This window comes from Dendroctonus ponderosae, unplaced genomic scaffold, assembly GCF_020466585.1.
Source record: "Dendroctonus ponderosae isolate FM_Combo_2020 unplaced genomic scaffold, Dpon_F_20191213v2 Dpon_F_20191213_8, whole genome shotgun sequence".
Lineage (NCBI taxonomy): Eukaryota > Metazoa > Arthropoda > Insecta > Coleoptera > Curculionidae > Dendroctonus > Dendroctonus ponderosae.
This window is the reverse complement of record NW_026019016.1, coordinates 11960049-11980593: the sequence shown is the minus strand read 5'-3', so window position 1 is coordinate 11980593 and position 20545 is coordinate 11960049. Positions and strand designations below refer to the sequence as shown.

Here is a 20545-nt window from a genome sequence, read left to right as displayed (position 1 = left end):
TATCCCAATTCCGAATAGGTCTAATTGAAGTTATTATATTTACATTTTTGTTAACTGTATAAATCAATTAATGTTTGCCGACTCCGAATGATCAACTTACTAGAAAATTCAACCAAACTTGTGGGATAACTTATGTTCAAAAAAAAATCGGCTCCACAAGGCGATTGCAAAAATAGCACCCAGCTCAACTATGCTAAAATGTATCGGAGATGTTTAAAAATACAGATCCAACCGGAATTGAAAACATTGACGCTGAGAAGCCACATGCTTTTTAGTCCCAGTGTTCGTACTTTAAGTTTTATTTTCACGAACTTGCTATACAAGGCGCAATTCCGTTAAAGGCGTTTGCTTCACGACCTTGTTAATGCAAATCCACAATACATAGCTGCAAAAAATATCTAGACAAAATACAATATATTAGCACTCCAAGCAGTAACAAGGGTTCAATTAAAGCTAAAAAAGGACCAGATCAATATTATGAAAAATAGACCGGATACATTTAACGTTAATAGCAACCATTTGCATATAATAAATTACATTCATTCATTCACTTCGAAATTTAGTTATGCATTATTCCGCTCTATTGATCAGTCAGAATAATTTAAATAAATTATTACATTTTCTAACAAATTCTATTTTGCATAATATCGGCAATGTCCGATGTAAAAAGTTACTTTAATTAGCAAAAACGTAGCGTAGTTAACTAACCCTTAGGTACGTGACGTTTGATGAATGACGAAAGTCCAACACTTGCTGCATGAAATTTCACAAACGTTTAATTTTTAGGGGAAAAAACGAGTCAAATCAACTATTGCCCTTGGCATTAGAATTTTAACAAATGCGTTTGAAATATCGTTTTCAGCAGCATCCAAATCACAATCGAAAATATCCTCCATTAGAAACTACTATTAAGAAATTTAAAAATGCGCAAAGCAAAAGAAAGCACATGTATTTATAAATAGTAAGATAGTGCAAGTTTCGACGTTGGCAGTAACCGGTCTTGGGGGTGCCTGAGGATGGCCTATCCCGACTCTTGCGATATCTTACATGATTTCTTGCTCGGATGTTTACGACGAAATTCTCGTCTCTATAAATAGTATAAAAACATTAAAATGAGACTTCGAACAATTGAAACGTTTCCCCAAAGAGCAATAGTGGATTAGCAAGTTTCCACTCTGCTTATTTAAATGAAACCATATAAGCATTTGCAAAGTTTCGTTTATTTTCAGTTCAATCAAACTTAACAGTAATGTTTTCAAGAAAAATTGAAAAACAAAAATAAATCCAAATAATTGCAATTTAAAAATCTATTTAAAACCAAAGATGTTATGAATGAAGAAGTGTGATGCAAGTGTAATAATGTCTGGTATAATTGTAATAGTTTGTTTTATATATGTATACACTTCTCTAGCCTTTCAGCACAAACTATTTGAAATTGAGCTTAAAAACCCGTAATAAATAACATAAATGTTCCCGGAATAAGTTCGAAACGAAAATTAACATAATGTTACCTATATTCTTAATAATGTCCTTATGGATGTTGAATTTACCCATTTTGACAGGTGTTCCCTTACAAACATCACACCTGTGTAAATGCAGACACAAAGCAGATTAACAGGCAATTCGTAAATAAGCCTGAATTTATCGTAAACAGGCGATCTATGGCCATAAATGAAAAAGCTCGTGTTCACTCAGTTCAGTGGAATATTACATGAAATGATTGAAAAACAATCAATTGAATGAAGTGGAACAGTAGCTAGGCCACCTCCATCACCTGATCTAAACAATCGAAACTTTTGGAACCCAATGAAATCCGTTCCTGAATGTCTAAAACTTACAATTTATAGTGACGCGACTGTTAAAAGCTGAATAAATAAGCTCATCAATAATGTAATATTTTATTTCGTCTCTACACACTATTTAAAACCTGAGCTTTGCATGTTCAGTCATAGCGAAGAACTTTCAATAATAACTAAGACTCGAAAAGCATTCAATCAGAAATACGTGTTCATGTGTATTGAACTGACATATTTCTAAATCCAATACATATCCAGGGTGATTCAAAATTGGCGTCACTCCTTTTGAGGGGCTATAAGGGCTCACTTAGAGAGTACGAGAAAAATATAGAATATTTTTTTCGAAAATTTCTCGAAGATATTAAGAGTTGAAGATCGAATTTCAGCTTTGTTATTAAGTATTATTCTGAAATGATCCCATGTTTGGTTGGTAGACTATTGGAATACCTAATCGTTTGCAAAGAAAAATTACGACCTTTGCTTCAAACTACAAAAAAACTTATATTAAAAAAGTACTATTCTACAATTTTTTGATGAAAAGTCAGCAGCAATGATGTTTTTTGTCATTAACATATAGTTACAGGTACACAGCCTTTGTCAATAATAACAAGCATTTGTCAAACTGCGACTCACGTTGAAGCTCCTTTCATAAAATGTACACAAACATTGAATTTGCGAATATGCGACTAGTTATGGGGAAATGCCACAGTAACATCGCAGAAGCTGTAAGAACTCACACCAACAAAGGACTAGAGATAGTGGAGATTGACTCCAGGAAGATAGTGGACAACAATAAGTGTTCAGGGTCCAGACACAGAGGAACAAGTATTGGACATAATTGCAGCAGAGCCTGCCAGGGGTACTCAGAGCGCAACTGACACTTGACTGAGGAAGGGCTACATTCCTATCACGTATGTAAGATAAACGGAGCACAAGGACACATTAAACCAATGGATTACTGAACACCGGTACAAATTGATCAGGAGTTAATTAGCCGAATACGAGAAGCTACTCAAAATGTGAGCCCAGACTGCTGCCAGGAATGCACGACAGTTATTGGGATATAAACATATTTGGAGTTAAACGAACAGAACTTCGAACATCTCCTGTGATTTAACAACTTAATTATATTTTAGTTGATCCATATTGATACATAACCATTAACAGCACGGACGGCAAGCAAAGTGCACAGAACAACCCTGGACAAAGTTTCTTCTTTTGTCCTTTCTTTGCTTTCTGTTTAGCCATAGTTACTACAATTTGTAATAATTAAGAAGCAACAGGTATTTACGTAATAATAACTAGGCAGATTCCCCTGAAAAACATTGTTGCCATCTTTCTGATCTAGTTTTTTGCAAATATCTCAGTTGTTCAGACGAATAACTATTTTTGCTGTACTCCCAAAACCCCCACATACAACACCTCCAGATGCCACTCCAATTTTGAATCACCCTGTAGTTTGGATATCAGAAATTTGACTCTTCAGCTCGACAGTCTACAGAAACTTTTAATTTTGTTAACGTTGAGATCAACCGGTTAACATCAAGTTTACTTGAAATGCGTTGTAAATGTCAATATCATAGCTGATACTTTATTTTTTTGCTCGATATTGACGTATTAAATTTAAGTCAAACTATTTTAAAATAAATTATGCTGGGCATAACCCAGCATAATTAACGTATAACGTTAAGTTAATAAACGTATAACGTGAAGTCCTGAGAAATATACCAAATTTCGCTCTTCCACATAAAATAAAGGAGTTCATAAAGAGAATACATATAATTTATGTATAGATATATACATATATATTTGTGTTCTTGTTCGACAAGTTTTATTGTAACTCAAACATATCTCAAAATTTACATGTAAATGCATACATATTTTTAAAATATGTAATCCTTAATTGAGGTCTACTTTTGTGCAACTTGCAGTCCTTATGATCAGAATTATAATATCTTTGGCAGAGATGCCGTTTTCTTCTGCCCATATGATGCAGGTATTGAAACAATTAAATGCTTTATCTGGTTTAACTTTTACAGTTGTAGTAATTGACGCCTCCAAACAAGGCTTTCTTCTTCTTCTTGTACTGCTTCACATATTTCTTCATCTGTCATAATTTGCTGTTTCGTCGAATCCCTTTAAACAAGAATTTAAATTTTCTTCACTTGTCTCCAATCCTCTTTCTGATAGATTTTGCAACCCATCGGCAATAGGTAGATTATCTTCAGGATCCCATTCTTATGTTTCTGATACAGCATTTATGATAGGCCATAACTTTTTCCCTGAAGATCAAGCGAGAGAGAACACAACATCCTTGAAATTCAATTCTTTAAGGCTCTGCGAGATGTCACCATCCTGAGATATAATATGGATCAGCAATTTATTTTTATACGAGGACTACTTTTTGGATAACATTTTGTTCCAAGATGGTTTGGGTATTCCCATCACTTGACTTAAGTTATTGTTCATTTGGGTGACTTGGAGCATTGTCAACTAGGAGTAGAGCTTTTATGAGCAAGTTGTATCTTTTCATAAACTCCTTGACTTCTGGGACAGAGTATTTATGAAACAATTCGCTAAATACGTCTCTCGTGACCCAACTTTTAAAATTTAACAAATATATAAATTGTAACAAATCCAATTTGTGCGTTCCAGTAGCGATTGAACACGGCATGAATGTGATTCTATCTTTACCCACTTTACGTCTTGGTGCGCTCGCTTTTTTAGAGCATACGAATGTTTTATTCGGCAACAATATTGTCTCTAGAACACAGACCACTCTAGTTTGCATTATAGATTTGGTCTGGAAGAAGATCCATTTCCTTTACGTTGTCTTTAAAATGCTGGATAAATGGCTCTACCGCAGATTCGATGCTTGATAATGTTTCACACGATATGGTTAACAGACGGATGCCAAACCGCTTTTTGAGTTTATCCAGCCATCCATCGCTGGCACAAAAATAATCTTTTTGGTATTAAAAAAAAATTGGTTTTATTTTGGTGGGTGCCGTAAAATTCTTGGACATATCGGTCTATTGAAGTGCCGGATTAGTAAGATGTACTTGATACGGCAAACTGTTTGCGCCTCGAGCTGAGTCAAATTCAGTGGCAAAATCCCATGAAGTTTAGAGCAGAAAACGTCGCACTTTAACCACTTTTGACAGTTGTTCTTATTTTCGTGCTTCCTCTTATTAATTAACAGTGGTAATTGTTGATTATTAGGCTTTTACAAAAAACTGTATCATCTTTGAGTAACATTGTGCATTATTTCTTGGACACGGCACATTTTCACAGATTGGTTAACACGTAAAACCATCGATATTGATGCGACAATAATCCTCAAGAAAAGCATCAAAAAACACTTCATTCTCTAAAAGAAGCGGTTTAGAAAGCCCTTGAAACGAATGGAATGAGCGGTCTTTACTTCTGAGAAAATGCGCGGTGTTGAGCAGTAATCACTAACTCAAAACGGTACGAAGGGTGTTCGTAGTCGGGAAGAATTCAACCAGGGAGGGACAAGACATTTGATTCTTGCAAGATGGTGCCACTTATTATACCGCAAACAACACAATAGAACGACTACGTCGACTTTTTCTGAATAGGATTTTTTTAAACACAGACTCTTAGCTGACCTCCCGGTAGCCCGGATTTAACCTCAATCGACTTACAGCTGCTTTGCTAGTTGCTGTGTTGAAACAGAATATCACCCGTGAGATTTGTGGTATCACACCGCCTGATGAGACCTGCTATGTCATTCATCAAGTGTTGGTGAAATTTTTAATTACAAATTTTATAAAGTAAAGATTCTATTTTCAATTAAATTATTATTATTCATCGTTCAACAGCTATCGCAATTGGAGTATTCGGCAATCCAGTTTAATTTATCGGAGTTAAGCGGAATCTCTGCTTTAATACTGATATGCTTAATCGGTTTGGTTTCCTTTCGTCCATTAATATTTAAAAAGATAACGACCTAACGCGCATAAAGGTGATTGGAATTGAATAAAAACCGATCTGTAAGAACATAGGTAACTTCTAAAAGAAGAAAATTGTAACATATAAAATAAACTATTCGTGTAATAGTGGATTCGTTTAGCGTTATAAAAGTCTAAAAATATGTCCTACTCTCTCACAACTCAAAAATACGTACACAGCTTGACTCGCTTTACGTTAGTTTCTCAAAAATACATTCCCGAACGAACAAGGTAACTAAATAGGCAATAACGAAACCCTCAACATGTATTTGGTACAATATGGACAAAGTGAAATAGAACTGAAAATTTATCAATCTGCCCGTTCCAGTTAACAACTCGCCCAGGACTGTATTCACCAAAAAAATGCGATTGAAAGCAAGGCTTAATTTTTACTTTGATTTCTTGTTAAGGAGGGTTGCATTTGTCAACCATAGAACCGCATGTAGATCAACATAATCCCCCAGAAGCACGAGGTGATACCGATGACCAAAGGTAGTTGCTTGAACCACGAACCGACTGTGTGTACATACATAATAAAATCAATTACCACTAAAGCCGCGTCAGAGTGCTAATATACACCGGGGTTGATTAATATTTGCCTCTCATGAAGTGGACGCAACTTTGAAGTCTAGAAATATCACTATTAAACAATTCAGAACAATATTTCATTTGCATAATTTCTAAAATCGCACCGAAAATTCTTTATATTAATATTTACAGAGACAATTAATAATCAGGCATGTGCATAAAAATACAAACCATTTCATTCACAATTGAACTTCTATTTACTGACAAATTCCCAATAGCTCCATAAGCGTGCGATTAACTAAGCTTAGAGTGCTTCAAATTAAATTGAACGGCTTTAAATTACCAGTGCTCATTGAAAAGCTCAAGCAAAATGTTTAAATCTTATATACATACATATCTTCTAAAATTCTGTTAAAAACTGCATTTTATAATAAAAAAATTAAGGTTATTTTGATAAGATATATGCTAATAACATCAAGCAACAAATATATCAACCCCAGTGTGTAATCCCTTTAAAATGTTTGATTTTATGTGTAGTTTGTACGAAAATAAAAAAAATGTAAAAAATAAAACAAAATCAAACCTTTTAAATTCTATAAGGACAAAATAATAAAAACAGTAGAGCAAAAAGTAATTAATAACTTACATCCTTCAGAGTCTAACCGGTTCTGCAAATCCTTGATTTGCTTCTCTTTCCGCTTCAAATCGAGTGCTAAACTATCATTTTGTTGTCGATATTCGCGAAGATCCCTGAAAGAGCGATTCATATGTAAAGTATTTCAAATATTTTATTGCCACAGTGTTTAAACTACAATTACAAACAACACACACATACTTTTGAGCGGCCAGAAGCGCTTCCCGAGTTTTGCTCAGATCTTCACTTATCGCCTGTTTAGCTTGAATTTCGCTTTGAAGGGAACTTTGCAGATTAAGTAGCTCCATTTTGTCCAGTTTTTGGGAACGCCTATTCCGCCAGTTTTTGTCTGAACCACCGACACTATTTGACACACCTAAAAAGAATAGATTTTGTAGCATTCATTCATTCAATACAGACATAGATGGTGGGGCAAAGAAAAGTTTTCAGTGACGAATCCACTGTACAATATTTTCTATTTCACCGAGACAAGTCTAAAATCTGAATTCACTTTGATAATAACTTAATAACATTTTATAATTCTGTAAATTTATAAATAAAATATTCCAAAAACATGTTAGTTCCATCCAGAAGGGCTTGTGGCTTACGATACGTCGCACACGGGAATAAAGAATATAAAACTGATGGAAAATAAACAAATCAAGTATGCGGTTTCTAAAAATACTCATCAATGAAAAGTCGACCCAATACTTGTGTACTCTGCGTTGTCAAGCACTTATCTGGATTATTTCCATTTCACGTCAAAGATTGGACTTATCGAGAGAACTCGAGCAAATCTTAAATAAATTCTAAAATCATCATTCTAATATCAGCAGGTTGTATTTTATAAACAACGGCCCAAGATGCCCCCAAAGAAAGAAGTCTATGGGGTGTTTAATCCGGTGATCTTGGAGGCCATTCAATTGGTCCCCTACTGCCAATTGATCTATCCGGGAATATCTTATCAATATTAGGGAGACTCCGAAAATAGACTTCATTATTGTTTACAGGGAAATATACAACATACAAATTTTGAACAACTTAAGATAATGCGTAAGTAGATCCCATGGGTTTTATTGTAAAATAATCACTAAATCTGAAATTGATTGTTTAAACTAGATTTTCTTCCTGTTATTCAACGATTTTAACAGTGTAACCTACACTTCTAATCATTTCTATTACAAGGAGACCAAATACAATCGTTTTTGTGTAACCTGAAAACCAAGATCTGATTGCAGGCAAGTCTGCTTGTTTCTACAACTTTGAAACGCGATTATTCGGAAACCTCTGGACAAAACGCTTGAAACAAGGAGGCTAAAAATATAATTCAAAGTGTCCCCCTAACAAATAAAATTCAGGGTTATTCGGATTTTTCAACTGCAAGAAATATTTTAAGGGTGGGAAGTTTTCAAATTGACACCCGGTATAGTCGTTCAGCAGAGGTAAACGACAAATTTTATAGCATTACAAGGCGACACATTATAATGTATTTCTTTCTCGAATTACGTATTAAGTATACTTAGATATTTAAAAATTCGGGTGTACAAAATTGCAAAAAATTGTAAGCAATCCTCTCTGAAATATTTGGCTGTTGCGGAATGGAATTTTTGACTAATCCTGTAGAATGCAGATAACTGTTTATGCTTCAAAATATTAAATGTTTACTAATTATATGATCCAATTTAATTTAATACGTTTTTAAGAAATATCTGATTAAAAAACAATTTCGATTAGAAATTAATATCAAGTATCAGATCAAAATTCTGGATTCTCAACTGAAAAGTTTCGATCGCGGTTGTTTCAGTTGTTACATGAAAACAAAAAACCGTACTGAAAAAATTATTTTTTTTTTCGAAATTCTGATAGATTTCCGATTCGAAATTCCGATAGACCACGGCTTCAAAGCCCGGAAAACATTCCTAAATGTATATTGTAAAAGTTTTTCGGAATTTTGTTTTGCTTGGTACCTCCTGAGTCTTCCACTAATGACGTTTCATATATTTTGATTTGGATTAAAGCTTTTGTCAAATTCTCGCACTAAAAAGTTGAAACACAAAAAACTTCATTAAATTAATCTGCACTGTGCAAACTGCAAACTATTGCCAAGCCAGTCAAGCATTATTTCCTCGGTTCCGAACCATTTTTGGCTTAATGTACTACCATTTTACCTGCATGTTTAAGGTAGTCTAACTCCTCAGTCATTTTGGTGGCCAGAGCTTGCAGGTATGCGCGTGCATCTTTCTCATCGCTAACCCACTGAATGATTTCTGATAATTGAGATTCCCATTGACCCAGAGCATCTTGTTTCGTCCGTAATGTTTCGTACTCAGATTCCAAATTTGCTCGTTCAGATTGTAATCGGTTCATTGATTCAGTTAGCTAAAAAGGAAAAGTAAACATACAAATAATTAGCACAACAAATTAATATCACTTATCTCATAATTAGCCATTTGAAAGAAATGAACTTCCGAAGTAAGCAAGACCCCAAGTTATTAATGCGTTATTATTATAGGACAATTATAAAAAAGCATATGAAGCATATACATTTATAGAAAATGGATGAAAAGCAAAAAAATAATAAACAACTCACAAACTGAACATTAGAGGAAAGCTTTTTATTTTCTTCTGACAATGTCTGCTTATCTCTCTCATGTCTTCGGTTTAATTCTGCCAACGCTTGTTCGGTATCTGTTATGGCTTCAAGCTTAGACTTTTCCCACTTTTCTTTTAATGATTGTAGCTGTACCAAATAACCAAAAAAATAATAAAAATGAAATAAAAAACACCAAAAATAAACGAAAACAATTAATACACGAACAAATAGAAAATAAAACGCGACTTGAATAATAATGATAAGTAATGATGTGTTATCTGAATTTCCGTTTGCAAATTATGTAGGCTACATACCTCCCTTTCTAAAAGATCCCTGTGTGATTCAGCATCTTGCAGTTGCTCTCGCAAAGATGTCAGCTCCAAATTATATCTTGTTTGCTGTTGTGTTAAACTTTCATTGTATTGTACCTATAAGCAAACAAATGTCTTTAAATGTGCGTATATCGATTTTAATTTTTCTCGAGTTTTAAAGCAAATCTCTTTAGCTGTTTGACATCATTTTTATGTTTGAATACTTTTATACTTAAAGATTTTAATAACGATATTTTGCATAACATACTTCCAATTTTTCCAATTCCGCTTTAAGTCTAAGGGAATCCTGTTGATCTCGTGGACTATGTTCTGATCTAACTCTCAATCGATCCGATTCGGCTTGCATCTGTCTACAGTATTCTTCAGATCTTTCCCTAAAATGTTGTATTCATTTTGTTAGATACATTGCCCAGTTCACGGATTTAAGCAAAACATCATGGAATGTAGTGCCAGAAAAAAAACAGAGAATATAATGTAGATTGATGTGGTTAATTAGTGATGATAATCAGTAAAAGACGCCTATTTCGGTCAATAGATGGGTGGAAAAAATAACACTATTTTTCCATGGGCCAACGTTTCCAAAATTTTTTCGTACAAATCGAAAATACGTAAAATCTTAAATCCGCGTAAAAATTATATATTTCTTTTTCTCCAACATGTTATATCTGAATAATGAAAACTACCTTAACTTTCTCTCTTTGGTTGCTTCCGCTTGTGCTTCTTCAACTCTAGATTCTAATTCTCGTCGCAATTTTTCGGCTCTTCGGATATCGTTGCGTAGAGAATCCACTTTCTGCATTACAGTTTCTAATTCCTCTTCCTTATCCCGAACCTAAATATAAAGCAATCACCTTTACAAAAATTATAAAACTTAGCATTATAACGAATCTTATGTTATATCAAATGTTCACTTTAATATATGCTGTCTTAACTAACACGTCTTATCAGTGGAAAACACACAAAAGATAAATGTCTATGATTTGAAAAAGATGCAATACAGTCGATAAGAATGTTGATAAACTGAGTTTTTGAACAAGTCAACAAGTTTATAAAAATACTTGCACTTGGATAAATTTGATTGCCTAAAGAGACAAATCTTAATTACCCAAGTAGGTAATTAAAACAAACCAGTAGTTTCAGAACAATTCTGAAAGCTCATTCAAAAAGTTGTAGTATTACATTTATTCAAAAAGATTTCATACTTGTCTAGACATTTTTTGCTTCTGGGCCCTTAATTCTGCTAGTTTATCAGTGACTTCGGCATATTCAGTCATAGCCAATTTCTTCTGAGCCACGGCATCTTTCAGCTCTTTATCTTGAAATTTCAACTTTTCTTGAAGATCCTGTTTGTCTTTGTTCGCATCGTCTTTCTCTTGCTTCAGGGTTTTTATTAATTTCTCTAGTTCTTTTACTTTAACTGCAATAATGCAATTACTAACACTCAATAAGCTCCCGTTTATTATAATAACTAATTGATTCAATCACTATAAAATAAAAATGCGTTTCTGTAAATACGTATTCATATTCTTACCAGTATCTCCGCCATCCAAAGAATCTGACGATTCCAAACTTCGTAATTGTGATTCTAATTCGCAATTTCTTTTGGTCAATATATTAATTTCGTCTTGCAGCTTTCTGGTACCATCGGGTGAAGTTCGTTGTTTTTCATCTTTTTCAGGTTGTCGCTAAAATAAATATAAATTGTAGGTGAAATGAGGCACAATGATGCAAACAACAGCTTCCTGTTATCATCCATAAAGAAGATAAGTTTACCTGATTTTGTTGATTCGTTGCTGGAGCTATCGACATTATATCATTTCTTTGATTTTGCTTTTCAGTCATTGTTACCGACGCTGACGATATAAAGGAATATAGATTACTTAAGTCACATATATAGCTGCAAGTAAATATATACCTTATTAGTTACCATTATCCAAATAAATACGAGGGCGTCGGGACTAAAGAACCTAATAAATGAAAACCATGCATAGAAAATTTAATTTCAAGCGAAAAAGTTAGTTAATTTTGTGCAGATGTAATGTGGTTTAAATAGTGCAAAATCTGTGATTCAATGCCGTGTTGCCATCTGGAAAATTTCATATTTTTTTCAAAATTTTTAATACGCTGTGGACTCTAAACGAAGACTTTCCGGGGTTGTGATTACAGAAATCGTTTTGCTTAAAATTACATTGTCAATGGCTGAATCCTGACACCCTGCATATAGCGAAAAACAAAGTACCGCAGCGGATAGTAAAAAGTGCATATTTCATAGAAAAATATTGTAACTTAAAACAACAATGGTCATATAAAATATCTAGTTATGTTTTAAGTGATCAATCATAAAATCAAATGCAGTCCACTTTCCAAAATTATCATATCACTTCACAATATAGTTAATACTAACTTAAGGAATCAATAGGCTTATTTAACAAAAATTAGGGTTTCGCTGTTACAAATAAAAATACCCTAAAACGCTTACCTTCCTTGCGTGAAGGTGAAGCCAATAAAAGGCAAATGTAGACCGGTGAACGCGCTGTTGGTAGTAGGTGGTAACGCATCAGATATTCGAATATCCGCATCGTCCACATCGAAATTTGAGGTGTCTGTTGGACTGGACACTTCTGGAACATATGGTGCATTGCTATCTCTGAGACCGTCCCAATCAACACCTTCAAACCATGGATGGCTCTAAAACGTAAATTAGAGAGTAAATTAGAAAAGCTAATAATCAAAGCAAGGCAAATGTTTACCTTAAAATCATCGATTCCGTTTTGTCCTAACCTGAATTCCTGACTACATATCAATCGCTTGATCAGATCTTTAGCACCATCAGAGACATCAACATCCATAGCGAAGTCGAAACAGTTTTTGTGGTTCATTATCTTGCCATACGTTTCGACTAGACTTTCCGCATAGAAGGGCGTTTCTCCAAACAGCATTTCATACATGCACACACCTTGCGTTAGAAAAATTAATTGTAGCAAAAAACTAATATGTATATAAAGATGCATACATTACTTACCTAAAGACCACCAATCACATTCAGGTCCATATCGACCTTGTCCATCTTCCATAGCCTAGAATAATGCAAATGTATGGTAGAGTGCAAATGTAAAATAGACTAAGTAGGGCTAACGCTTACTCTCAAAATTTCAGGCGATATATAATCTGGTGTTCCAACCGCTACATTTGATTGCACCATGCCATCGTCGTTAAGTTTTAAACAACTACCGAAATCTGCTAGCCTAATATGACCATTTGCGTCTAATAGGACATTGTCAGGTTTTATGTCCCTATCAAATAAAAAAGTATTGTTCGTATAAGTTTGTGTGTCAGCAAACATCGGCGGATTACCTATGTACATATTTCAGTCTATGTATAGAATCTATTGCCAGAACCATTTCAGCAATGTAAAACCTGGCCATATCCTCTGGAAGACGATCTTCAAACTTACTTAACAAAGTCAACAAATCTCCACCACAGTAATAGTCCATAACCAAATATAGGTTTGACTCATCCTAAAATAGAAAATGTGCAAATCTCATGCTTTAATCGGCTGTGAAGTTAACTCACCTGAAATGCATAATGCAAATGGGTTATCCATCGGCGATCTCCAAAAACTAAGACATCCCGTTCTTCTTTAAAACATGCAGTTTCCGCTCTTTTCAACATTTCCCATTTATTGAGGATTTTCATGGCAAACACTTTTTCTGAACCACGTAATTTAACCACACACACTTCACCAAATGCTCCTCTACCTATCACCTTAACAATTTCGAAGTCATCACGATTGAGCCGCAGCGTCTTTGCAGTATTGGCCACAGGTTTAACTAAAAAAAAAACGGATTATGTAAAATGCATTAGTATTTCAATATACATTCTTTTTATCATCACAGTATTTTATAAACAGAATAGTAATAAAAGAGAGAGAAAATTGAAAAGAAATATTCCAATTTCAAAAATAAAGATGAAAGACTTAATGTTATGCATGAAAACTTGGGACACCTGCGCGTGATGCTCGTATGTGTCTTGTTTTGAGATTTTTGTTGGTGATTTGGTCGGGTCTGGGGCTTTACTTGTTTTTCGGGAGGCAATTCGGACTTGTAGTTCGGTGAGTGTTACTGGGGAAATTTGGGGAGAGTCTGCAGATATTTCTCGGTGTTCGATTTCGGTGAAGATTTTTACTTTCTCCTCGTAGCATGCCTACTGTCTAAATTCGGAAAAAATACTAAAGTATGCAGTGGTAATTTTTACAAAGCTCCAATTTTAACACTTAAAAGCAATGCCAAAAACGCTGTATCAAAAAATCTCCAATTATCCTCAAAAATAAAAACGATGGAAAAAATTCGCGTGCGCCGCTGGATAAAACGGGTCAATGTGCATTAAAAAGGTGCTATTCGTTTTTCCTCTAAAATAAATAGCAAGGGAGCCAAAGAAGACGATTTTTTGTTTTGGATCTACATTATTATGTACAAGAGTAAATATAAAACACCTTCTACAAAGAACATTTTAAATACTTTTTGTAATTTATCAGAAGGAAACTGAAATATGTTGCATCATTTTTACATTTTCCAGTCGAAAAAAAGTGATTCTCCATAAAATGTTCGGAATGTGAAAAGGTTCCCAAGAGCCTGTTTACAATCTGGTTTAAATCTGACAACAGTTTTTAACAAAAATGCGAAAATGTTTTGAACTAGAAAAAAGTGTACGATCTTTAAAAAAACCTTAAGTATTTTTAAAACTTACATGGATGCACAAAACCCGAGCTTCCCAGTGCATAGAGCGATAAAGATTGCAACTGGTTTCCCTGTTTGAATAAAACTTTTCTCAAAGTAACTCGTGCACATGAATCGCCTTGTGGAGGGAAAATTCTTCAGATTTAGCGCATTTTTCATGTTTAATTATTTTTTGACAAAAACTAAGCTTTCAATCGATAAAGTTCATAAAATAAACGGTTCGGCAGGCGTTTTTCGGTAATTCGTTTTTTCGCAATTTTCAATCCGCCAGCTGCTTTATCAGCGATTATTTTTACATATTTATAGTAAATAGAGAAAAATGGAGTAAATATAGCCAATGGACTTAGGAGCATCTGAAAAATGCTCAAAAATTCAACATTTGAGACGCATTTTAATAGCTTAACTTCGCAGCACTGGCAACAAAAAAAATAAGATGGCCGAGATTAAAATGTTATCACAATCGTCTGCCATCTACCCCTTACCGGTGGGGTAGATGAACCAAATATTATTTAAATTGATTTTGAATTTGGCAACATCTCCGCCGGTTTAAGAGGGAAATACCCAGGCAAACTGAAAGCAGACTAGTTTTTCAAGTAGGTAACTCCAACAATTTCAGCTGATAATTTTAAACCTAGTTAGTAATGTTGATTTGAAAAAAAGTGGTCCAACTCGCCCTGCTTTACTATACATATGTACAGTGATACTGATTGAACTTTGGCCACCCCGTTTTAACATCTAATTTGAAAATTAGAAAAAAATGTTAAGTACGTTTTTTTACGAAAATTTATATCCAAGAGGACTGGAATTTTACCGCGACTTGAGTTTGAGACACCCTGTATCAATTGATATTATCTTACAATAAACTAGACGTTAATGACAAATAAACTTTTCTAATTATTTTTCTCTAAATTTCAAATTAGATGTTAAAACGGGCTGGCCAAAATTCAGTCAATATTGGTTATTAACTCAAAAACAGTTGAGAATCAATATAGAGCATTTATATATCAATATAGAGCATAATAGGCCTAGAATTTACCGAATATCTCGAATATGCAATGAAAAGTACGGCATTCCATTAAAAAAAAGATAAGTTTGGGCTGGCACTTGAATTTGAGACACCCTGTATCAATTGTTACTATCTTAAAATAAAGTAGACGTTACAACTTTTGTTTGTAACATTTTTCTCTAATTTTCAAATTCGATGTTAAAACGGGATGGCCAAAGTGCAATCAATATTGGTTATTAAGTCAAAAACAGTTGAAAATCACTATAGAACGTTTATACCGAATAGGCCAAGAATTTTGCGAATAGTGCGAATATGCCATAAAAAGCACGGCCTTCCATTTGAAAAAAAAAGGTAAATTTGGTCTGTTACCTGAATTTCAGACACCCTGTATCAATTGTTACAATTTTAAAACGGGGTGGCCAAAGTTCAATCAATAAAATTAATTATTAAATAATATAAAATGTTAACTTAAACATAATAATAACACGTCCTGTGTAATTACAATTGGACAACTATTACTATTAAATTGCAGCCTTTACTTTTGTTACTATCTTAAGAGCTAATTTTAAATAAGAGTTTTTTGAAACAATAATTTTTGGTAACACAAGTCACCGTAATCTGACTTCACAGATGCGTCCTCTTTTTATATGGGTTTGCCTACTTTATAGATTCGATAACTGTGGAAAGAAACTCACGATAATTTATAGAACGCATAACTTTAACACGCTGATAGTTATGGAACCAATAAGGAAATTTACGATAAACTGGGCATTCAAGTAACTGCGATATGTGCACCTTCAATAATTTCAATTATTTGAATTGATCCGAAAAAATACTTTGGAACGTTTTCAGAAAATATTTTGTTTCAACTCATTGTTATTTCATTGAACTTGTAATCAAAAATTAAACAATCGTTAAATTGAAACTGGTGAGTTTTTCGATCGTCGTAAAATGGAATTTATTTCTGACGTTTCGTAAGCACGAGTGGCTTGCATTTTCAGAGGTGGTTTGTTGAAGCTTCCACTGTACTGATGAGTTCTCAAGAAAACCACCTCTGAAGATGCAAGCCATGCTCCTATACTTATAAACTTAAAAATAATTATTCCCAATTACTAAAACAAACATTACTTGCCAAAATCTGATTTTGCATTGTAAAAAAACGCTTTAAGAAAAATTAATGCTGGTGCTTATTCAACAATGTTAACAAATACACTTTCCATCAACCAACATTGGATAGTGCTACCATATGCGCAAACTACTGCAGATGTAGAAAACTCGTTAAAAACATTAATAGACTAAATGGACATACCATACTCCAAAAAATCGGAAACAGTTTTCTCCTTCCTGAGGCTGGAGTTGCAGCATTCGTCATACAGAACCAGCATAATGTCAATAAGGGATTCGACGCTGAAGGATTGTCCATGGGCGGCTAGTGGCCCTCCCAAATAGAGAGCTTCTAGTTGGCGAAGTCGACGTTCCGCAGCCGCCCCTGTGGCTTCCGTTCCCTCAAGGTCCCCCATTACAGCAGACTTGCTTGCTTCTATGTCACCGGTGTTCGACAATTCGGAAAGTTAATCACTATTAAATCTGAAACAAATTTGCAATTAGTTTTGGAGTCAAGAATTTGGCTACTTAAAATGCACTTTATTATGGCAGTTTCAAGGACATTATGGGTATAAAGGAACTCTTTTCAGACCCTTTATATAATACAGAATATTGGTATGGCCTCATGGCAATTTGGCACCGAATATGAAACATTTGAACCCAATTATGATAAGAAACAGATTTTGGGATCTTAAAAATATATATATGGTTGTGACTAATTAATTAGTACTTAACAACTTTGCACTAAATAATTTGAAAATTAATACAAATATTAAACATTTGCAAGTTGTCTGGCGTCAATCGACAATTCTCCTGAAAAGGTCACATACCGGAACCAAAAATAAAAGAACAATGTTTAAAATTAGCATTGAAATGCCAGGAAGAAGTGCCCCTATAAGATAGAATAATATTATTAATTTTCAGATTGAATAATGAAAATCGGCTGGTTATTTAATGACGTTAGTATATGCTAAACAACTGTTACCATATGAATACTAATATAAATACAATGGCCGATTTTAATAATAAGGTCGATACTGTTTTAGTAGCTAATCAATTAGTACTTAAAAAACAAGTACCGTAATAAATTAAAGATTCAATCTGTTCTCTCTCTAATTATTTATTGATAATAAAGAACGTAAAATAGTCAAAGCAGCAAATAAAAATGGGTTTATTAATAACACAAATATAATTGATAAAGTAGCAATTAACAGCACACAATCAATTAAACATTAATACACAAGAATTATAAAAAAATCAATACACATGCACCTGCATACTATAACCAAGTGAAAATGTGCCTAATGCGATTAAATTAAATAGTCTATAAATTGACAAAACCTTTATTAGTATGCACTATAACAACAATACAACAGTACTGCTACCATTGAACTTAGAATATCTTGGCAGTGAAACAAATATTAAAAGTAGGTATGTTTGAAGCGAATCTACATTGAAAAAGGTCAATGGCATTTTTAGCGTCTTAAAGACTCAGCTATATAATATTGGAATTTACCAAATAATTATAGAATATGACGGAAAAAGAAAACTCGTACTGAGTTGTTGTTATCCTGTTCAATATTTTATTTATTTTCATGTTATTGCATATGAATTTGCTAGCAAAAAATATTAAAACAATCATTTAAACTGCTTTTACACAAAAAAACATTAAATCTACGTGCTACAAGCTATATAACAATGAAGTGAACTGACTGGAAGTAAATCAGAAAATATCCTAACTGTTTTCCAAACACGCATTTCTATTTGTTGTTATTGTGGAATATTTAATGTCATTGTGAAACAAAATGCGAGATTATTTTCTAAACTGGGTGCTATCATACACGAGCGAAGAACTAGACTCAGTAAAAAGCATCTGCAAAAAATTTTATTCTTAAATGTTAATTCATTTTTAAATAAATGAAAATGATATTTTTAAACATTTTCGCATATAAACCGTATATTTTATTTAATTCTCTAGTTTATTATCAGTTTTGTTCTTCTTTAAGTAGATACTTCTCACCCATGTTTTGTTTCTGATTTTAGAAAATTTTATTTTAAGTTTACCAATGTTAAGAATTACCTATGTTTCTAATAAAGAAAATCATTATATATCATGACTATTTCTACTATCCTCATCATTCTGCATTTTTTATGAAAAATTTAAAAAGTAACATATTCGTTCTAACACTTGCTAGGTATCCAAGGAAATAATTTTCATTAACTTAAAACGTTTTGTGCAGTTTGGCAATACCGCTTGACATTTAGCCTGAAAATGGTGATTTTCCTCAAACTTTGTGAGTGTTCTTTGTATTAACTGATGGACCATCTAGGAGTTTTTTTTGCTGAAAGCGCTCGCATTGAAGTGTCCTTTAAGGTAAAAAGAGAAAAAAAATAATAATTCGGAGGGACTCAAACGACACGATCACCATACTTTAGCTATTAATTATTATTATTATTCAAGATGTTATGTTAGTAAATTAAGTAGTCATTCTTATTATTTTTATATTTGGTAACATCAATTAGGGAGGATGTTTTTAAGTATCAACATTTTGAATAACAGGTTTCATAAACGAAAAGAAAAATTCTCAGTAAAACTTAATTCGCAGTAAACTGTACTTAACTGCTAAAAAGACTCGACCTTACCATCTCGCAAAAAAAAACGTTATCTTAAACGCCATTCCATAAATAACTAATAAATCGATCAACAAAGATTCATTATCGACTAATAAATGCATGCATTGTTTTAAAAAGCGTCAATTCTTCCCCGGTTTTTCCTACTAAAAAAAGTTCGCTAATAGAAGAGCTTAGATCACATTTCTAAACTCAGGAACATTTTCCCGAAAAGTGTTAATGTTGTTTGTGGACAAAATATTGGATTTCTTGCTTTTAAAACCATCAGACTCACTTTTTCAGTAGGGTAAGTATTTTGCAAAAACTTTATTTATTTCTCTAGTCTCTACGGAAATTACTCATTTTCTCAATATTCCTGTAAAATGCAATGCATACAGTCTTTATTAAATCTCATCCCTATTTCGGAAGCAACTACAAGGAAAATTCAAATTAAATTTTCCGTTTTTTTACTTGAAAACGTAAAGTTAAAAATAATCGACAGCATGTAAGCAAATGAGTGAGCTACAATTGGAGTTATTATTTCGAAGGAGTAGTACAAATTATCATAATAAAAACTGAGATATATGCAAAAAAATAAATTATGAATTTAGAATTGAGGTTTCCCTCATTAATATTAAGTAAATACCTGTTGCTTTTACTTGCAATCAGTCAATCTATAAAACTATGAAAATACAGGGTGACTCAAAATTGGCGTCATTCTTCTAGAGTTGTTATCTGGGGGTACAGTAAACAGTACCTGTTGCTTCGTAATTATTAAAAACTCCGGTAACCATAGAAAATACAGTAAGTGGCAATAAAATAGATACTTTTTCGAAATGTCAAAATTGTCAAAATGTCGGAAAATTGTTATTTGTTGTCATAACCATTGTTATTTGTTGTCACTTTAATGCTCTCAATAATCGTATCAATTTTCATTTGGTTGTTTGGCTATTAGTATAGCTAAACAATATAAATGAAGCATGACAAAATTGCTCATAGAAAAATTGTATAATTAGAAAAAAAGTTTTTATTAAAATTCGATAAAAAGTACGGCAATCCAGGCAGATAGAAGTGAGTTGTAATGTAAAACAATGTCGAACATGCATAAGTAGAGTTTAACTTCCATGTGGAGACGCTAAATAGATGAAAACTTCTACATGTATGATTCGCAGAATCACTGTGCTGTTTATTTTAAGCAAATTGATGCTCGTGAGAAAGTGAAAGTGATCGCA

General features: G+C 33.3%; 1 protein-coding gene across 8 annotated transcripts in view; it reads right to left on the bottom strand.

Annotated features, from left to right (window-relative positions):
* LOC109536123 (serine/threonine-protein kinase Genghis Khan) overlaps positions 1–20545 on the bottom strand; it is a 42664-nt gene that overhangs the window by 15657 nt on the left and 6462 nt on the right. For 7 of the 8 annotated variants that reach the window (XR_007282223.1, XR_007282222.1, XM_048669426.1 and 4 more), the window contains exons 2-18: positions 16909–17186; positions 13431–13687; positions 13212–13375; positions 13000–13150; positions 12880–12934; positions 12608–12813; positions 12337–12545; positions 11631–11754; positions 11389–11542; positions 11060–11274; positions 10541–10689; positions 10105–10231; positions 9840–9953; positions 9523–9672; positions 9101–9311; positions 7134–7308; positions 6945–7048 (exon numbers count right to left, since the gene is read on the bottom strand). Coding sequence is in view for 6 of the 8 variants with exons in the window: in XM_048669426.1 (XP_048525383.1) it covers positions 6945–7048; positions 7134–7308; positions 9101–9311; positions 9523–9672; positions 9840–9953; positions 10105–10231; positions 10541–10689; positions 11060–11274; positions 11389–11542; positions 11631–11754; positions 12337–12545; positions 12608–12813; positions 12880–12934; positions 13000–13150; positions 13212–13375; positions 13431–13687; positions 16909–17119 (2776 nt within the window). In the remaining 2 variants the exon portion in view is untranslated. The remainder of the gene's footprint in view (positions 1–6944; positions 7049–7133; positions 7309–9100; positions 9312–9522; positions 9673–9839; positions 9954–10104; positions 10232–10540; positions 10690–11059; positions 11275–11388; positions 11543–11630; positions 11755–12336; positions 12546–12607; positions 12814–12879; positions 12935–12999; positions 13151–13211; positions 13376–13430; positions 13688–16908; positions 17187–20545) is intronic. The other variant, XM_048669429.1, reaches the window with a different exon arrangement.